General features: G+C 50.8%; 1 protein-coding gene across 9 annotated transcripts in view; it reads left to right on the top strand.

The window, feature by feature from the left end:
* Positions 1 to 20,603, top strand: part of PHLDB1 (pleckstrin homology like domain family B member 1) — a 64,120-nt gene that overhangs the window by 15,359 nt on the left and 28,158 nt on the right. For 5 of the 9 annotated variants that reach the window (XM_027835622.1, XM_027835621.1, XM_027835620.1 and 2 more), the window contains exons 5-11: positions 4,090 to 4,215; positions 6,115 to 7,463; positions 11,829 to 12,110; positions 12,869 to 13,009; positions 13,115 to 13,252; positions 16,561 to 16,689; positions 17,174 to 17,329. In XM_027835622.1, the coding sequence (XP_027691423.1) occupies positions 4,090 to 4,215; positions 6,115 to 7,463; positions 11,829 to 12,110; positions 12,869 to 13,009; positions 13,115 to 13,252; positions 16,561 to 16,689; positions 17,174 to 17,329 (2,321 nt within the window). The remainder of the gene's footprint in view (positions 1 to 4,089; positions 4,216 to 6,114; positions 7,464 to 11,828; positions 12,111 to 12,868; positions 13,010 to 13,114; positions 13,253 to 16,560; positions 16,690 to 17,173; positions 17,330 to 20,603) is intronic. The other 4 variants (XM_027835624.1, XM_027835623.1, XM_027835619.1 and 1 more) reach the window with 2 other exon arrangements.

Here is a 20,603-nt window from a genome sequence, read left to right as displayed (position 1 = left end):
TTTGGTCCTCTCCCTCTCTCTTCTCCTCTCCTCCCCTCCCTAGTCCTCCATCACTTCCTCTTCCCCTCCCTCCTCTTCTCCTTTGTCCCTCCTCCCTCCTTCCCCCCACCTCCCTAGCCCCAGCGCCAGCCCCAGCCCCAGCCCCTGCCCGTCCCCGGCCCCGCCCCGGTCCGCTCCAGTGGCTGTGCGGGAGGTCGGGCCCGCCCCCTCAATAGGCCCCGGGCCGGGCTGTGGAGCCGGAGCGGGAGCCGGAGCCGGAGCCCGGAGGCCGGGCCGAGCCTGGCCGGGCCAGAGCTGGAGCTGGAGCCCAAGCGCCCAGGGAGGTCCAGGCTCGGCTGGTGAGTTACTGGCTCGGGGCCAAGCTGAGGTCGGGGAGCCGGAGGCGGGGAGAGTGGCCCGGGCGCTGGGAGGCACGCTGCGCTGCGTGCGGGGGTGATCTGGGGGTGCAGGAGCAGGCGGGGGTCCTTCTCCCCTTCCGGCTGTTGTTAGGTGTGTGTGTGCTCGCCCAGCACTGGGCAGACTGCCTTGGGGTGAAGGTGCTGTCGTGGCTCTGTGGCTCCCCGCGTGGGTCTGTGGGTCTCTGGCTCCACCAGCACTGTTGGGTCGAGTACCAAACCCCAGTCATTCTCAATCCCTCCAGGACAGAGGGCGATCCTCACCGGTGTGTTGGACTGGGAATGAGAGACTAGAACACCTCTACTGAACTCCTTGTCCTGTTCTGGAAGGGAGTTGGGGTGGGGGTGGAGAGTAGGGAAAGGGTCTCTGGTGGGAGGTGTTAGGAAGGGACTATGAAGCCCCCTCCAACCTTCTGTTTCCTGCTCCAGTCTCACTTTGGATGATCCCGTCTGCCTGTTTCTCTGGCAGAGTGAGAGCAGTGGCTGTCTGTATTGTGTGCCTTTCTAAGGCAGACTCACTCCCCTCACCTCTGGTACCTCCTCTCCTGTTCCCAATATACAGCCCCCCTACTTTGGCACCCAGCCTAAGTATGGCTGGACTCCTTAGCACATTGAGGTTCGTGATTCTGCCTCTGGTGGGTGGGTGAGATACTGTTCCTGTGTTCCCTGGTTGGGGACGGAAGACAGTCCTGGGGAAAACAAAAATGGATTAGGAGCAGAGAGTAGAGAAAGAACAAGTCAAAGCTCAGATGGGCCCTGGGACAAGTTGGGGGCAGAGCAGAGGCAGCCACAGGGGCTCCAGATCTTCTCTCTCACCAAGTGCAAATAGAAAGTTAATTTGGTCCGGAACCCTATAGCGTCTGTCCTTCTAGCCTCCTTCCACTCTATTAATACAGCTCTCACCCCACTGCCTGGCATCCCCTATTTATAGCCCTGGAGGAAATGTGGTCACACCCCCTCGGCTGGAGGGAGGAGGGAGGGATGGAGTGGGTGGGATCCAATCATGGGGGTCCCACCCAGTCTGCATACTCCTTGGGTGGGCGGGGGGGGGGGGGCCGCTAAGGAAACATCAATATCTACCCTAAACCCCTTCCCTTCCACCAGGGCACTGTATGGTTTTCTAATCACTCCTTTCCCCTCCTTTCTTGGGGTTAGGCAGTCCATTTGGAGCTTGGGCCAGTTACTAAGAGCTTATCATTAGTTAACTTGTTAAATAGCTGTAAAGTATGTGTGTGGGGAGAGGGGGTGGGGCTAGGACTGGGTAACTCAAAATAGCTAGGCTTGTTATTAGTACTGATTAGTAAAGTTATGATTATTCTCATGCTGGCTCCATGTGACCAGTGGCATGGCTACAGATACCCCCAGCTGACTGTCATCCTTTAGGATTCTTGATTCCAGCATGGCTTAGGAGACCAGGAGAGCTTGGGGGCATACTAGGTTGCCACATTGTGATATTCTCTACCTTAGGGAGGACAGCAAAGCCCTTTTATATCCAAGGCAGATAACAGCATTGTCCGTGGTACTGATCATTGGCCACGCTAGGATCTTAGGATAAAACTAAAAACTCCTTCTACAGATTTGTCCATTGCCCTGGCATCCAGACACATCAGCAGCTACCAGCTTCCTTCCCTGCAGGGCAGAGGGAATTGCCAGGGCAAACACATGGCCTGAGATGCCCCCTACCCTTGCTGCCTGCCTGAGCAAAACTGTCTCAGCGTCCAAGAATGCAGTCTTCCTTGCCAGGCTCAACTGCATGTTGGCATAGAGCTTGGGGGTGCCAGGTGGCACCAGGTTAGGCAGACTGGAGGCTGGTGGGGGATGAAGGGAGTGTGTGGGCAGAGGAAAGAGTGGGTAGTGGCATCTGCACAGACCACTGAGGGTATCCCCTGAACCACCTGTCCTCTCTGCCTCTCCCTGATAGGGTACCTCCCTCAGGAACTTATGTGAATGGGAGCCCATAGTGCAGCTGGCACAGTTGTAGTGATGGAGGTGGAAAAAGATTTGCTAACTCGTGCCGGGCATGCCTGCAGGCACACCTGCTTCGGTGCACACTCCTTGGTGCTCTCGGCTACATTCCCTGGCTCCTGCTCCACCTCCCTTGACTGTGTGGGCAGGACCAGGCTTGTGCTTCTGCCTAGGAATGCGTTAGATTCTGATGCTGGGGACTGGCTTAGTAAGGGCAGGGTCCAGTGATCTTGACTTGGGTGGCTCCAGTTCTGGGGTTCCTCTGTGTCTTCTTGCCCTTACCACCCTCCTCCTGACAAAGCGTCTTCTGGACCAAAGCTTAGAATGTTAGGGCTGGAAGAGACCTTAAGGTCATTACTTTATAGCTTCTGACCTTTGAGGTGGAAGGTCACATAATCTATAAATAGCCCAGTTCTAGCCTACCCTACCCCCTTCTCTAGTCTCCTTGGGTGTCAGAATACTCTCTAGTTTAGAAAGAAACCAAGTGTCACTGAAAGGTAGCAACATGCACTGGGCCACACTGTCAGTAAAGGGCAGAATTAGAAATAGAGCCCACAGCTTTTAGCAGGATGGTCTTCTGGCTCTGCAGTTGTTCCTTCCCTACCCCCAACCCCCACCCCCAATCTGCAAATGGTACACTTTCAAACTGAGCTATCTAGAAGGTGGCATCTGAATACACATAAGCATGTTTGTATGGACACATGTCCCTGTGGCAGTGCATTGGTATCAAGCGGTTTTTTACTTACTTTACTCTGTGAACTTGTTTATAATATGTTGATTATTTACTACATTGATTTCAATATAATTGGATTCTTTTGTAATACCATTTTGTTTTATGCATTTAACAACATTATTCTGAGAAGGGGGCCATAAGCTTCACAAGACTTCCAAAGGGCTCCATTCACTCACAAAAGGTGAAGGATCCCTGGTCTGGTGCTTTACAGTGTATAAAACTTGTCTTGTGATCCCCACAACTACTCTGTGATGGAGGCAGGGCTAATTTCCCTACTTTACAGATGAAGAAACTGAGGTTTATAGAGCTTGAATGACTTGCTCAAGGCCACATGGTTTTTCTTTCCACATTTTTTTCTGTTTCGTTTTTAGGCAATTGGGGTTAAGTGACTTGCCCAGGGTCATACAGCTAGTAGGTGTCAAGTGTTTGGGCTGAAGCCAGATTTGTTCTTTTTTTTTTTTTTCTGAGGCCGTATTTGAACTCAGGTCATCCTGACTTCAGGGCGAGTGCTCTATCCACTGCACCACCTAACTGCCCTCTCCACATGTTTTAAAAATGGTAAAGTTGGGTCTAGAACTTGGGTCCTCTATCTCTTAATCCAATGCTCTTTCCATGCTCTACACAAGATGCTAGGCATGGATGTATGTTTATGGGGGAGGGGTGACTCATTTACTTGTACAAACACATGTGAAGCTTTGTTCGTGAGTCTGTTATAGTTGAAGGCATATAAATAAATGAAGGGCAGCTAGGTGGCACAGTGGATAGCATGCTGGGCCTGTAGTCAGGAAAGCTCATCTTCATGAGTTCAAACCTGGCCTCAGATACTTAAGAGCTGTGTGACCCTGGCAAGTGAGGAAAGGTGCGGCAAATGTGTGAATGCATGTATGTGTTCTGGGGTCAAAGGACTGCCTCTTGACCGGGAGGTTCATGTTGGGGGGAGGTCAAATAAAAAGAGACATCCCTAGTTCTGAACTCTGGCTTTCTCCTCTTCTACAGGCTGCATGTTGTGCCTGGGTCAGTCTACCTTCCTCCGATTTAACCACCCAGCAGAAGCCAAGTGGATGAAAAGCATGATCCCGTCTGGAGGTAGGGGCCCTGGAGCACCTTATACCCCTGCCTTAGGTAGGTACCACAGAATAAGGTGGAATCGTGAAGTCTGCCTGGCCTGGGAAAGAGCTAAGGTTCGAGTGACTTCTAGTGTCCACCATTGGGCTCCAAGAGAGCTGCCCCCTCCCACCCTGAGCACACTTGGAGTGTCAGCACAGGACAATACTCCCTGTCATCTACTGAGTGCCCAGCAGGCAGAGGGGATGCCAGGCAGCAGAGGCTCTGGGATAGATCCAGGGCAGTGCCAATTGGCTGGTATCAGGTTTTCCTGGGGATCATGTGTCTGGGAGAAAAAAGAGCTTTGCCAGCTTCACTCCCCACGATATGGTACCTAGCATGGTCTAAGGCCTGAACCCTCTAGTTATACCACTGTTGAAGTACCTTGTCTTTACCCTTTCTGGCTGCCTGAGGGGAGGCAGAAGATCAAGAATTATGCCGGTCAAATGATCATAAACTGAATAGATTGGTTCCTGCCTGCTGGCAAGCACTGAAGTTCTCTACCTTGTGCCCCACCCCCAGAGTGCACTCTGCCAGCTGGTGACTCAGTCCAGCAGCTAAGGCTAGTGTGTGAATTATTGATTTTTGTAGGAGAGGATATGAATTACCCATGGGGCCTGGGTCTACCTCCCTACCTCTATCCAGCTAACACAGGGTGGGGAGAGAGACATCCTTGGCTTTCTTTTTAACCTGACACATACAACCCTTCCATAGTTATTACCTTTAGGGGAAAACTTAATGTTAGAGGCAAGAATAAGATGGCATAGCTTCCGTAGCCATTAGGCCTAGGCAGGAGATGTGAGGGAAGGTGGTTCAGACTGATGCCACCTGTGCCTAGAAAAATGCCCACTTCCCTTTGCCTGCCATTCTACCCCAGGCTCCTTAACTCTACCTTTGGGTTTCCATGATGGTGGTTCCCAAACTTGTGCTAGGAATGACTTCCTTCCCTTTTTGGTCCTCGTTAGCACAAGCTTTTCTAATTCCCTGGGGATTTATATGACTGGGTCCCTGGGCTACATCTTGCCTGAGTTTCTCTCTCTCATTCCTCTTCTTCCTTCATTCACCTGCCCTTCAGCCTTACTGTGGGCCTGTCTGACTGAGGCAAGTAGTGGTTCTAGAGCTGCCAGGGTGGCAGTGGGAGGAGAGGAGAGGCTAGGCAGGACAGGAATGAAGAGCTCCTGTGGCTAGCAGCTTAATGGGCATAATTGAAGTCATAGAGCTGTACCTAGATGTCTGCTTTAGCTTCCAGGAACTGGCCATTAGCACTAGATCCCGCCCCACTGGCCTCTAAATGCTCCTGATTGGTTGCAGATAGTGCCACCTCCAGCCTCCCATTTCTCCTTTGTGGGAAGAGGGAGGCAGGTGATTTTTTTCCCTCTCCTTGAGGGAGCCCTGAATTGGATGGGAGGGGTGTGTGTGTGTGTGTGTGGAATATTCAATGTTTCCTAGCCTAGGCCCTGCCAGGTTATGACCGTTTTGGGTACCTGGCCTAGTTTCCTTGCAGACTTCTCTCATCTCCGTAGCATACTGTCAGAACCTACCCTTCTTGCTGGGAAGGTAAGTGAGGTTGAGGAAACCAAGGCACTGGAAGGTGTTTAGTGAGGAATTCAGGCTTTAGGACCCAGGGATGCTCAGCATTTCATTCTCCACAGTTCTACTTCCTGCTGTTCTCTGGGAATTAGAATAATTTAGTTCAACATTCTCACTTTACAAGTGAGGAAACTGAGGCTCAGGGAGGTTAAGTCATTTGACCAAAGTCATATGGATAGCTAGAATCAGAGCCTAGCCTAGAACCTAGGTCTCCTGTATGCACTGGGAGAGGAAGGGTAAAGCGGATTAGAAGTAGGGATCAGGTAGCAGACCCAGTAAGAGATTCAGACCTGACTTAGCACATGACCTTGGTCTGCTCTGTCCCAGCTGAGTCAGAGAGCCTGGTGAACGGGAACCACCCTCCTCAGCCCCCCAGCCGGGGTCATGCTGCTTGCTCCAGCCACAGCTCCCTGGTGAGCTCCATCGAGAAGGATCTGCAGGACATCATGGACTCCCTGGTGCTGGAGGAGCCGGGGGCCCCTGGCAAGAAGATGCCTGCAAGCTCCCCGCTTTCCAACGGCGGGCGCTACACACTCTCCCCACCTATCAGCCCAGGGGCCATGTCTGTGGGCTCCAGCTACGAAAACACCTCCCCTCCCTTTTCTCCTCTCTCCTCCCCGGCCAGTAGTGAAAGCTGCGCCAGCCACTCACCTGGAGGCCAGGAACCAAGCCCGGCCATCCCGCCCCTGGTCCCGGCCCGCTCCTCAAGCTACCATCTGGCCTTACAGCCCCCACAGATCCGCCCCGGTGGTGCCCGCCCTGCAGAGAGCCCCCGGCTGGGCAGGAAAGGGATCCATGAAGGGCCTTCAAGCCCGGGGCGGCGGGCTCTGCTGACTGACAGTCCAGCGGCGACTGTGCTGGCCGAGGCCCGCAGAGCCACTGAGAACCCGCGGCTGGGGGCGTCACTACCCGTGGTGGCCATCAGCCTGAGTGAATACCCTGATGGCAGTGCTCGAAGCCAGGCCACCAGCATTCCTGGCAGTCCCAAGTTCCAGGCTCCTGTCCCTGCCCCCCGGAGCAAGGCCGGCACCCTCCAGGAGCGGCCACCGAGCCCGTTCCGGGAGCTGCCGGGCACTGAGAGAGCCATGACGGCCAGTCCTTCACGCCAGCTGGTGGGCAGAACCTTTTCAGATGGGATGGGCACCCGATCCCTGCAGCCACCAGAGAGTCCTCGCCTGGGCCGGCGGGGAGGTCCGGAGAGCATGCGAGAGCTCCCACCTCTGAGCCCATCCCTGTCTCGGCGGGCCTCTCCACTGTCTCCTATGCCTGCCCGGGCCACTGCAGACACTAAACTGACCAGGGAAATGGCCGACAGTCCCAGGACCCGACGCTGGGCAGCACATGCAGCCTCCTCTGAAGACTTCACCCTCCCTCTGGGAGGGAGGGGCCGTCGGACGAGGAGCCCCTCCCCCACACTTGGAGAGCCGCTGGTGCCCCGAAAGGGCAGCTTCGGTGGCGGACTGAGCCCAGCCTACAGCCTTGGCTCCTTAACGGGAGCCTCACCCCGGCAGAGTCCTCGGGCCCAGAGGAAGCTCTCAAGTGGGGAGCTCCGGGTGCCGGCTCCCCGAGAGAGAAAGAATAGCATCACTGAAATCAGCGACAATGAAGATGACCTGCTGGAGTACCACCGGCGCCAGAGGCAGGAGCGGCTGCGGGAGCAGGAGATGGAGCGGCTGGTGAGTGACCCTGGGCATGCAGCGGGCGAGGCTCCCTGGTACAGAACCCAAGACCCATTGAATGTCTGAAATGGAAGAGACCTTGACATTTTTCTATAAGTTTTTATTAGTGTCTTCTGTTTCTTACATCATCATAGTTATCCCCATTATCCTCCCCCCTCCCCCTCTCAGAGAACCATTCCATATAACAATTAGTATCTCTTTTTTTGTTTTTTTAAAAAAATTTAATTAATTTATTTTGAATTATCAACAATCACTTCCATAAGCTTTTGAGTTTTAAATTTTTCTCCCCCTCCCCCCCACCTCCCTCCCCAAGACGGGGAGCAATCTGATATAGGCTATACACATATATTCCTATCAAACATATTTTTACATTAGTCATGTTGTAAAGAAGAATTAGAACCAATGGGAGGAACCACCAGAAAGAGGAAACAAAACAAAACAGAAGGAAAAAAAAGCAAATAGTATACTCGATCTGCATTCAAACTCCATAGTTCTTTCTCTGAATATGGATAGCTTTTTCCATCATGAGGCCTTTGGAGATGTCTTAGATCCTTGTATTGCTGGGAAGGGTTAATTCTATCCATATTAGTCATCACACAACGTGGCTGAGACTGTGTACAATGTTCTCCTGGTTCTGCTCACTTCACTCAGCATCAGTTCATATAGGTCTTTCCAGGTTTTTTTGAAGTCTGCCTGCTCATTATTTCTTCCAGCACAATAGTATTCCATTACATTCATATACCACAACTTGTTCAGCCATTCTCCAATTGATGGGCATCCCCTCAATTTCTAATTCTTGGCCACCACAAAAAGAGCTGCTATAAATATTTTTGTAAACGTGGGTCCTTTCCCCATTTTTATGATCTCTTTGGGATACAGACCTAGAAGTGGTGTTGCTGGGTCAAAGGGTATGCATTTTATAGCCCTTTGGGCATAGTTCCAAGTTGTTCTCCAGAATGGTTGGATCAGTTCATAACTCCACCAACAATGCATGAGTGTTCCAATTTTCCACATCTTCTTCAACATTTATCATTGCCCTGTTTTATCAAGTTAGTCAGTCTGATAGATGTGCACACGCATCATTTCTTACAGCACAGTCATAGTCCATTAGATTCATATACTACAGTTTGTTTAGCCATCTACTTTGTTTCCAATTCTTAGCTATCATAAAAAAGTGCTGCTACAAATATTTTGGAATATATGGGGACTTTCTTCTTATCTATGACTTCCTTGGGATATAAACCTGGCAAAGAAATCAAAAAGACCTTAAAACAATGTAGATGCTGTTATAGATGAGGACCTGAAGTCCAGAGAAAAGGAAATGACTTACCCAAAGTCACACAACTAGTTAGTGGTAGACATAAGTTTAGAACCCATTTATCCTGACTTCTGGTCTGGTGTTCCCTCCATTTAAACTCTACTGCCTTCCTCTGTTTTCCTTCTAACTATGCCAGCATGAATGCCATTCCAACAGCACTGGTGAGGATCTTTAGAAACTTGGTAGTCAGGAGACCCGAGTTCATATCTTTCCTTTGACATTTGATATGACAATGATGATGACTACTAATAATGATACCTGGCCTTTAAATAAATCCATTGAAATGGTACTTTAAGATTTGCAAAGCACTTCATATATAGTATGGACCTCATAATAGCCCTGTGAGGTAGGTTCCATTTTTATCCACATTTACAAATGAAGAAACTGAAAGGATTGGACCACTGGTGTCAAACGCAAGTAGAGATGGGGACGACTCATTTGTACGTAAGGATCCCTGTGGGCTTCGTATTGATTTAGTTTTAAAATGTAATATCATCTATATTTTTATTTATTTTGTTAAATTTATCCCAATTACACCTTATTCTGGTCTGCCTACTCAGGAGTGTTGTCTGGGGTCTCGACACCTCTGGGTTAGGTGACTTACCCAGGGTCAAAAAGTTATCTTGTACTCACATTTATAAAGAACTTTATGGTTTACGAATATTACTAGCCATGTGGCCATTAGCAAGATATTTAACCTTTTAAAGCCTAAATTTTCTTATTTGTAAAAGGGGGAGAGGGGTATAATAATAAAATATAATACCCACCATGAGGGTTGTCATGAGGAAAGTGCTTTAAACCGTAAAGCATTATTGAAATGTGATATTATTATTATTAACATCATCATCAAAGAGTATAGTAAGGGATGACCTTTAAGAGCCCAGGCACCTCTCCTTTCTTCTCCTCCCTTAGGGTTTCCCTCCCCTTCCATGGCAAACAGAAGGGGGCTTAGGTGATTAGGCAGTTGTCTAGGCAGCGAATGCTCTGCCACAGTGATAGTGGGATAGGCTAAGGGCAGGTTCTGGACAGGAGGGATTTGTGGAGCAGTGACAGATACTTCCTCTCTCCCACAATCCAGCCCATTGCCCAGGACCAGACTGGAATCAGATACTTCTCTGCCCTCTGCCAAGCTTTGGTGCTCACCTGGCCAAGTGGGGGCCAGATGGTCTGAGAAGGGAGCCTGCTTAGAGAGTAGAGGGTACTCTTGGCCAGGCCCCTAGGGCCAGGTCTGTATGTCTTTCTCTCCTTGTGTGGAGGGGTCTGGGGGATGGGAAGGCCTCTGGACAGCTGTCTCTGAGCTGGCATCTGAGCTGGGTGGGGGCCTGGGATTCCCAGGATAGCTCAGGGAAAGGGAGGGTCGGGGGTGGGGGGGAAGCAGGGAGAACATGAAGGAGGAAGAGCAGATTCTCTCTATTATCCTTCCCACCCTCACTATTTTTGCTCAGATCTGGGAAAGAATTCCCCACTCTTGAGGAGGGGCTCGCCTAAGCTCTCCTTGCTGGCCTAGACTAGATCCTGGGATGTCCCTGTCCTGGGAGAAGAACAGTCACTGTGGGTTATGGAACTGAGTAGTGGGTCCAGTTCTCTTTTCCCCAGCTTCCCACATCGAAAAGGCCCTGACCTGCCCCAACCTGCCACTTTAAGGCTTGGAAATGGCCCGCCCCTCCCATCTCTGTAGCAGCTGCTTATCTGTGTCCTGAGGCAGGAGGAGGAGGAAAGAGAGCCAGCCTCCTGGGGTGGTGGGACGTGGGTTCCGGGTCTTTCTGGCCATGGAGCAGGGCAAAGAACAGGAGGGAGGCCAGGTGAGATATTGGTCTGAGCTGGTGGTAGATGAAGGGGAAAAGGAGTGTTGGGGGTCTGGAGCACTTTGGCAGGGCCAGGGGTTCTTTTGGGGGTGTGGGTGGGAGTGAGGCCCGGTCTCTTGCTTGGAGAGATGCCGTGGTGTACGTGGGCATCTTAGGGGCATGACTTGTCCCTCAGGTTGCTGAGGAGAGATGGTACCTACATCCTGCTGATGGGATAGGGCTAAGGGGCCAAGGATAGAGGGTCAGGCCATGATACAGTGATCAGATTGGGACCTACAAGACCTGGGCCTGGGAACACTTCAGTGGGATTGGGAATTAGCCCTACCCATTGGCATGGTGCCCAAGGCTCATGTTGATTTGGGACTAAGGTAGGAAGGAGAAAATAAAGCTATATCCCTGCCCTTGTATGTTTTGTATATCTCATGGTCTATGCATATGTACCTGTCAATGTGTCTCTGTGTTTTTACACATGTGACTGTCAGTATGTCCGAGTGCCTGTGTATTTTCTTGGCAAGTGTCCCACTGGGGTGCAGAATGAAAAGTGAAAGGAAACTAGGGTAAGGGTGGGGAAGGATAGCTACTCTTGTGGGCAGGCAGAAGGAGGTGCCTTTAGCTACTCGTTCAGCCCTTCCTTTCTCCTCTCCTTCCCATTCTCCCGGGAGTTCTTGGAGGTTGGACCTGAGGAGGGAAGGAGCGAGGGCCCTAAGACACTGACCAGATTTAGACCACAGTATCATAGGCAGTGCCAGAAGGGTTAACCATCCCCTGCTCCTTCATGGGATTGGGTGTTAGGCTTCCCCATTGGCATGAGAGTGGCAGAAGGGCAGTCATAGAGGATAGAGTTCTGGATTTAGGTTAGGAAGATTGGGAGGATTTAGCTGTATCCCTGTCCTCTGCACCCCCACCCCATCCACTAATCCCCCCCTGTGCCTAGAATATGGATCTAGCTTTGAGGAGAGTCATAGGAGCTCTCCATCGATGGACAGCCGGAAGGGAACTCAGAGGTCATCTAGTCCAAAACCCAGATGAGGAAACTGAGGCTCAGAGAGTTGCAGTGGCTTGCTAAGGTCACACAGGCAATAGGCATCAGAGGAGAGAAAGACCAGATGGCATCTGAGGTCTCCTTCAACTCCAGATTCTATTACCCAAACTTTCTCATCATTTGGGAGGTGGGAGTCATGGCCAGGCTTGGAGATGGGGCGTGCCATGCCTTTAGTCTTTCTTACTCTGTCCCCCTAGGAACGCCAGCGTCTAGAAACCATCCTGAACTTGTGTGCTGAGTACAGCCGGGCCGATGGGGGCTCGGAGGTAGGGGAGCTGCCCAGCATCGGCGAAGCTGCCATGGCCTTAGCCCTAGTGGGCAGAAGGCCTTCCAGGAGCCTGCCTGGGACAACCGGGGCCTCTGGACGGGGCACTGAGGAGCCCAGTGGGGCCACCCAGAGGCTCTGGGAGAGTGTGGAGCGCTCTGATGAGGAGAACCTGAAGGAGGAGTGTAGCAGTACTGAGAGCACCCAGCAGGAGGTGAGAGGGAGCCCCCGATCTGGAAGCAGAGGCAGTGGAGGGAAGGGAGGGTCTTGAGGAGGAGGGCTTAGTGAGAAGGACAGGCTTGAGATGAGGGCTGAGGTTGAAGGAGGGAATCTGGGGCTGAGAGGAAGGGCGGGGGAGGACGCAAAGGAGAGTCCAGATGAGAAATTGCATGGGAGGTGGTGGGAAGGAGTCCAGGAAGGGAGGAAATCTGGGGAATGGAGATTGGAATGGGGGGTGGTTACCAAGGTTGGGGACAAGAAAAGGAAGGGCATGGAGATGGGAAATTTGGTTCTACAAAATAGGGAGGGGCTTTGGGATGAGATACTATGATAGGGCTGAGAAATGGGGTTGGGGATGACTCATTATAAGAAAAAAGGAGGCTGAGGATAAGGGATGGGATATTGAGATAAAGAGAAGGGAGATGAGGGGAAAGGTAAGGAATAAGAGGTGAGAGGAAGGAGGGAGGAGAAGTGGCATGGGGTATAGTCTTCTAGGTTTCATAGACCATAAACTTTTTATGACCCCCCCCAACTTTGGCCTTGAGGCCCTGCCTAGGCTTGGCGTTCCTACTATAAATCATTACTCACTTTAAGTGAGTCAGCTTTTCTGTGGGGTCCCTTGGGCAGGGAAATAAGGGGAAGGTGGTTCAGCAGATGGCTGTTTTTTCCCCACCATCTTCCAGTCTGACACCCCAGAGAAGGCCTAAGGTTTGGCCCAGTCCCTCTGAGTCTTTTGGCCTCTCTGTTTTGCAGCATGAAGATGCTCCAGGCTCCAAGCTGCAGGGCGAGGTGTTGGCCCTGGAGGAGGAGCGGGCAAAGGCACTTGGGCGTGTGGAGCAGCTCAAGGGCAGAGTGAAGGAGCTGGAACACCAGCTGCAGGAATCGGCAAGAGAGGTGAGTGCTGGCGGCCTTTGAGAGGACTCGCCACCCTCCTGCCCCCCCAGGACCAAGGGCTTGGACTCCCCCAGTTGTGACACGGACCCTGGGCTGTGCCCACAGGCTGAGATGGAACGGGCGCTGCTTCAGGGGGAACGGGAGGCAGAGTGGGCACTCATGCAGAAGGAGCAGAAAGCTGTTGACCAGATGCAGGAGAAGCTGCTGGTGCTGGAGGCGGGCATGCAGAAGGAGAGGGATAAGGTAACATGAAAGTGGGCACTTCGGCTGTGTCCGAGGCACTCACTGCCTGTGCAAAATGGAAACTTGGTGTCGGTATCACCCTGTCCACCGGGGATGGGGCTTCTCTGTGCCGCCCTCATAGGTCATGGAGCCTTGTCCCTTGTGGGGGATGCCAGCTTGGGCAGGGGCACTGTCAGGGTGCTGGGCTGGTATCTGGGCCTCTCCTCTCTCTAGGTCTCTCTCTGCTGCCTCTGGGTGTCAGGGACTTTGCCAATGCTGGCTTCCCCTGGGCACTTAATAGGTACCTGGGCTTATCCTTTGCAAAGGTCTAGAACCCCCTTTTTGGTAGGGGAAACACCAATGGAACAGAGGAATGATTTGGTTTTCGATGTCCCCCCTGGGTTTGCTGAGATTCTGTCTGGCCCAGCCCTAGTGCCTTGTGCCCTAGCAGGCAAAGCCCTATTAATGCCCAGACCCAGGTAATATGGACCCAGCTCTCAAAAAAATGACTAGCCCATGTTGCCGTCTTGGTCCCTGTCCTTTTGTGCCCCCCACCCCACCCCCAGTGCCTGTCCTCTGGAATATGCAGTTTCCCCCATCCCAGATAGTCCCAGCTTTCTGCCCCTGAACCTTTCAGATCTTGTGCCAGCCTGCAGGGCCACTCCGTCCCACAGGTGCCATGCCAGCTGAGCCTGAAGAGCCCAACATCGTGCCAAGGGGGCTGAAGTGAAGAGGGGGGCATTTGTTTCTGGATCTGACATTTTTCTGAGGGTCTTTCCCCCTTTTGGAATTTTTGCAAGTCTTTTTCCTCTTCCTCTCCTTTTTTGAGGAACTATTTTTTTCTTTGATTTTTTTTTTTCATTTTGGAGCATTGGGCTCTGGGTCCCCCAAACCACACTCCCAAAGTCTGTGCCAGATTAATCCCATGCTTGCCAGCCAGGCATGCACTAACACTCTCTCTAGTAATTGTCGTGGGCCCTCCATAGGCCCTCCGCATGCCGTCCTAACTTCCAGTGCTGCCCTAGGTAGGAGTTGTGCCCACTGCCCCTAGGGCAGCTCTCCGGCTTTGCCCACTTCTGCACTAACTCCATGGGCACCTGTGTGCCTCTGACCTCTCCCCTCTAATGCTATTTCCTTCTCTTCTTGGTGTGGGACCCCGGAACCCCTAATCAGAAAAGGATGGGGGAAGGGACCTGGGGTTGAAAAATACAACTCAGATGCTCTTCTGTGGGGCATAAAGGAGGTGCAGTGTTGCGGGGAGTGCCTCTATAAGAGCCTTGACATAAACCACATCTTAACGTAATCACCGTCAGGAACTTTGAGGTACACAAGGGCTTATTCTGCAGAGCACTGTGCTAGGCACTATATGTGTGGGAGAAATGCAAAGTTTAGATAAGACCCCATCCCTGCCCTCATGAAGCTTACAGTCAAGTGAGGGTTAGCGGGGAAAAAGGAACAAACAGAAATAACTGGGGTATCTATCATTACATGATAGGTGCATTTGAGATGAAAAACAAATTGAGGACCAATAGGGGATCAAGAAGAGCAGGGAAATCTATTAGCAGTGGCAGTCAAGAGCAGTGAGAATTGTTCTGGAATAAGGGGAGACAATCAGCCCCACCCCAAACTGTTTGACCCTGTGCCTGGGGCAAGAGGAACCTGGCAGGGATGACATAGCCATGTTAGGATCCCTGCCATGGCTTCTTTATGGACTGAGGAAGGGCAGAGAGTCATCTGCCAGCCTGATAGCTGTCTCTCCCTAATCCAGAGGTCCTGATCCTTTTTGGTGTCATGAATCCCTTTGGTGAAGCCTTCTCAGAACCATGTTTTAAATGCTTAAAATGAAACACATAGGCTTACAGAGGAAAACAATTATATTGAGATTCAGTTACCAAAACTGTGAACTCAAGTTCACAGACCCCAGGTTAAAAATCCTAGCACTAGACCCTCTTTTTGGTACCATTCCCAGAACTGGGCACTTCAGCTCCTGGAGCTGGGGAGGCAGACACTCTAGAAGAGTTGGTGCCCTAGTTGAGCCACAGAGAACATTAAAAGACTAAGCCTCAAAAAGAAGGCAAGCTGTGCCCCATGAGCTTGCAGGCAGGGCAGGAGATGTGTGCCCCCAACCTCCTTGGCAGCCTGAGCCTACACTCCAAGTTTTGGTTTATTTGGTGTTTCAGAGTTAAAGCTGGTACTTAGGATTTAATGTCCAACCTCTTAGGAGGGTTCTGCTGGGTCTCCACCTGGGAATTTAGAGGGTCTTCTCAGCCATGAAGCCTTAATGAACTCTCTTCTTCCAAGCCAGGCTCCGAGGCTTGGGAGTCAATAATAACAGTTTCTCCTCTGCCCATCCTTTCCCATGGGGTGACTCATCAACTCCTCCCCTCTTTTCCCACCCCCACCCCTAAAGGTGTCATCTCTCCCTAGACTGAGCCATCTGCCCTCCTCCCCTTACCCATTCCTGGGGCTCTGATTACCATGGCAACGGCCACACTAATTGCAGTCCTCAGCCCAGCCCATGGTTCAGACCTCAGATGCCAGCATCTCTCTACATCCTAGGTGGGAGGGAAAAGAAGGCTGAGTGAGGGGTGGGGGTGGGAGGGTGGATAGAGGAGAGGGTGCTGGGGTCCCCTCCTCTGTGTCAGCTGCTGCATTAATATCCTCAGCTTCCCCTCCCCCTCCATACATACATCCACTAATTTAACCCCCTTTCCCAGGTTAGACTTTGGTCTCTGGGTGCTGCTGGGTGGGAAGGCGGGAGGGAGCTAAAATCTTCTCATTTGTAATATGGAACAAACCATGGCTACCGCTGGTTTGGCAGGAAAGCCAACCTGTTGGCATCAGTGTAGGACCCACTTAAAATTTTCCAATTCCAGAAACCTCCTGAGACCAAAGTCCATCCCAAGTCCCTCCTCTGCTATTATTCCTCCCTCTTACTCTTCCACATTCCTTTTTCTACTCCGATCCATAACTCCCTACCTTTTCCCTTCCTCATCGTACTTTTTCTCTACCCTAGTCCCCAGTTGGACTCCCCTTGTCTCCTTCCCTTCTTTCTCCTGGATTTTTCTTCTTTATTTCCCTTTATTTCTCTCTCCTTCTTCTTCCTCTTTCCATCCTTTCTCCCTTCCTTTTATCTTCTCATCCCATCTCCCTTCTTTCTCTTTTCCTCCCTCCTATCCTATCCTGTTCCTCTCATTCTCCGCTTCCCTCCCCCCATCAGCCCCCTTCCTTTTCCCATCCCCAGCCGCATGGCATGGAGTTAGAAGTGTGTGTTCTGTTTTTCCCCCTTTTGTGTTGTATACCCCTTCCCCCTCCCCACCTCCCTCCAGGAGAGGGTGGAGCTGGCCGTGGGACGGAGTGAGCTGGAGGCCCGCCAGGCGCTGTATGATGAGCTCAAGACACAGCTCGATAACTGCCCCGAGTCTGTTCGGGAACAGTTACAGGAGCAGCTGAGAAGGGTCAGTTTCACGAACCACTAGCCCCTATCCTGACTCCCCTGCCATGGTCTTGGAGCTGCCTTCAGGGGCCCTCCCTCAAGCAGAGAAGAGAGCAGAGTGGACGGTGCCACCGGGCAGGATGGCAGTACCCTGGATGAGCCTTCCTTCGAGGGCTCTGCAGAGGAGTGGGCATGGAGTTGGCCCTTTCCATCTTCCTCCCCTCCCCCTTAATCAGTTATGTTTTTGGTACTTTCTGCCACCTTTGGCCTGGGCTCTAAGATGCCCTTTTGGTACCAGATAAAGGGGCATAAGGGTAGAGCTGAGCCCAAGGGGAGGGTGGGTGGAATGTTTTTCCCCTCAATCCCAGAAACATCTCACTATGTAGAACGCCTCTTTGTGGCCCTTGTATTTGCCGCCTCCCTGGTAGTCTGGCCCACCAGGCCCCAGACTGGCAAGGCGGACTACAACTGAGTCCCAACCTCTTCCCCAACCATTGTTATCAAAGGAAGCTGAGGCTCTGGAGACAGAGACAAAACTCTTTGAAGACCTGGAGTTCCAGCAACTGGAGAAGGAAAGCCGCTTAGAAGAGGAGCGGGAGCTGGCTAGCCAAGGACTGCTCCACAGCAGGGCAGAGTTGCATCGGAGCATTGCCAAGAGAAAGGTGGGACCTCCCCTTCTCCAACTTGAAACCCTTCCCCCTGGGCCCCTGCCTTCCCAGGGAATGATCAAGTCAACCTATACCCTGTCAGAGCTTTTGGTGGGGCAAGTGGATTGAGAGTGGGCAGCCTGGGGCAGAGAGCCACTCAGCAAGCATTTATTAAGCACTTACTATATACCAGGCACTATGCTAAGTGCTAGGGATACAAAGGAAGGGAAAAACATGGTCCCTGACCCGAAGGAAGTCACGTTCTAATAGGGAAGACAACATGTAAGTAACTGGGTACATATATGCACTCATACCAAGTAGGTGGCAGGTCATCAAAAAGGAGGAGACATGAGGAGCAGTAGACCTAGAAAGACCTCCTGGAGAAGGTGAAATTTGAGCTGAGTCTTGGAAGAAGCCAGAGACACCAAGAAGTGGGAGTGAGGGGGCAGAGTATTCCAGGCATGTTGGGCAGCCAAGGCAAATGTATGGAGAGAGGAGCTACAGGCAGGCCAGTGAAGCCAGACTCTAGAATGTGTGGAAGGGACTAAGGCATGAGAATAATGAAAAGATAAAAAGCGGCCACTTCATGAAGGGCTTTACATGCCAAACGGAAGAGTTTTATTTGACTCTGGAGGTAGTAAAGGACCATTGGAGCCCAATGAGCAGGAGGTCAACCCTCCCACTTAGAGGAGTCACCTTGGCAGCTGATGGGAAGATGGATTGGAGCGGGGAGAGATTTATGAGGAGGAGACTGGTTAGAAGGCCGTTGCCATAGGCTGGACGAGAGGGGATGAGGCCAGAGCTAGGGGGTGACTGTGTAAGGAGAGCAAAGGGGCCACGGAGGAGATATTGTGAAGATAGGAACAGCAAGCTCGCACCTCAGATTAGATATCTGGGCTGAGAGGGAGGGGTTGAGGATGATGGGACTGAGATTTTGAGCTGGGGTGACTGGGAAGATTGTGACGCGCTTTAACAGTACTAGCAGATCTAGAAGAGGAAGTGATTGGGGGGCGGGGGGATGAATTCTGTTTTGGACATTTTGACTTTGAAGTGCCTATGGGGCATCCGGTTCAAGATGTCCAAGAGGTGTTTGGTGATGGATGACTGGAGTTCAGGAGAGAGACTGGGGCTGGGAAAAAGTCTGGTATTCCCCTCTCAATCCAGTGGGAGATAAGACGCAAAAACTGAGAGACCTAAGTAGCTATAGGCAGCTGAGGAAGACGTAAGAGCTTTCAGGGTATGACGTAATAGAGAAAAATAGATCAGGGGATAGAGGAAGGAGGTGGTGGTGAGTGTTGTTTATCCTTCATTTTCAAAGAGGACCAAAGATTCTATCTCAATTCTTACCCAGCCCTTGGAAGGAGGTTAATTTAGAGAGAGCTTCCTAAGAAGAATTGTTGTTCATGTTTTACATGACCCCATGGACAAAGTCCTTGGGGTTTTCTTGGCAAAGATACTGGAGTGGTTTGCCATTTCCTTCTCTGGTGTATCTCTGTTTTACAGATGAGGAACTGAGGCAAATAGGGGTCAAGTGACTTGTCTAGCTAGGGTCATGCAGCTAATAAGTCTCTGAGGCCAGATTTGAACTCAGATCTTCCTGGCTAGCTCAGGGTTTCATCTATTGCACCACCTAGCTGCCCCTCCAAGTAGAGATGAAGGTGAACAACACTTTGTGGGAGGTGAGAGCTGTGACTTGGTGGAGAGGCAGTAGAAAGAAGCATGATTTGGGCAGAGTGAATGACTGACTGAGTGGGACAGGAGAAGAACTGTGTATGAGAAGGGAGACTCCATGTGAGGGAGTTATGGGAAAGGAGAACAATGTCATAGAAGAGGTAGGCAGGAAGGACCTTGAAACTCAGCAGACAAGTTTGGGAATGACTGAGAGCTGTCTGGCGGTCCCAATTTTTCTGATGTCTTCCTTGTGAACCCAACTGATTTTAGTTCATCTTCCCATCTTTAGTGATTGCTCAGGGAGGGAAGGTTGGAAGTAGACAGTAGGTAAACTCAGGCAGGCAGGCAGGTGTAGTGGCTAGTGTCAAGAATACCTCAGTTCAAATCCTGCCCCATCCATTTACTAGCTGTGTGACCCTGGGCAAGTCACTTAACCCCGTTCGCCTCATTTTCTTCATTTGTAAAATGGCAAACCACTCCAGTATCTTTGCCAAGAAGACCCCAAATGGGTCATGAAGAGTTGGACACAACTGAAAAACGACTGAACAACAACAGAGGGTTGTTATGAAGATAGAGTAAGATAATGTGTGTGTGTATATATACATATATATGTAAACCCTTTCCAAATACTAAAGTGCCATATAAATGTTGTTATCATCATCATTATTAGTCCTGTAGTCTTGTCCCTTTATAGTTCTGATGCCCTGTGGGGAGAGCCTAAACTCAGTTAAGTCTCATGAGTGAGGTTTAGGTGCATGATCTGTGCCAAGGTGATTTGTTCATTTTATAATCTCAAACCAGTTGGAAAGCTTTGTGTCTCTAACCATCTTTCAGTGACTCCATGATCCCATTAGAAAGGGTGCCCCTTCTAACTCTATGGATCATAAGTCATGAACAGCTTTTCATCCTGAGTAGTGCACATCCACATCTCTCCATAAATGATCCACCCAACACGTAGGAGGCCTTCCTCCCTCTTTTCAAAGTATTTTGTGGATTCTAGTGCAACATCCAGTCTTCTCTACTTGTTTTGTCCTTAGTGATGTCTTTTACACCATTTCTTGTGTGTGAGTCATCTCTGGCTCTAATCCATAGCCAACCTAACCTCCTTGCCATCTCCCCTCCCCTCACACCCTATTTGAGTTGGTTACTGCAATTTTGATTCTCCTGACATCAAGGTGTTATCCTTACATTTCCACACGGCGACATCAAAAACACATCTTTTGAAACTCTATTATTCTCCTGGTGATGAATAGAATCACCACCTGGAGAATTGTTGGTTTGTCCTTTGTTTTTGAAGAGGACCTTGGCATCAGGAAGGTGATGTCATGACATGCAAGTGAATTGGATTTAAGTGAAGGAGGGCTGTGGAAAGTCACCGGCCTCACTTTCTTCTCCAGAGCCATCTGGGTCTGATATATCTGATATAGATCAGGATGACCGGAGATGGCCCTGGATTCAGTGGGATACCTTGACCTTTTTAAGCTAAGGTCTTTAACAGGTCTCAGTTTGACTGAGATTGCCCATTCAGTGATTAAAGCTGGGTAAGAAATGAGTCAGAGAATGGCCTCTTTTACCTTGTCATAATAATAATAATAATAATAATAATAATAATAATAAT

This window comes from Vombatus ursinus, unplaced genomic scaffold (assembly GCF_900497805.2).
Source record: "Vombatus ursinus unplaced genomic scaffold, bare-nosed wombat genome assembly UNPS02014816.1, whole genome shotgun sequence".
NCBI classification, from domain to species: Eukaryota; Metazoa; Chordata; class Mammalia; order Diprotodontia; family Vombatidae; genus Vombatus; species Vombatus ursinus.
This window is presented reverse-complemented; position numbering and strand designations above follow the sequence as displayed.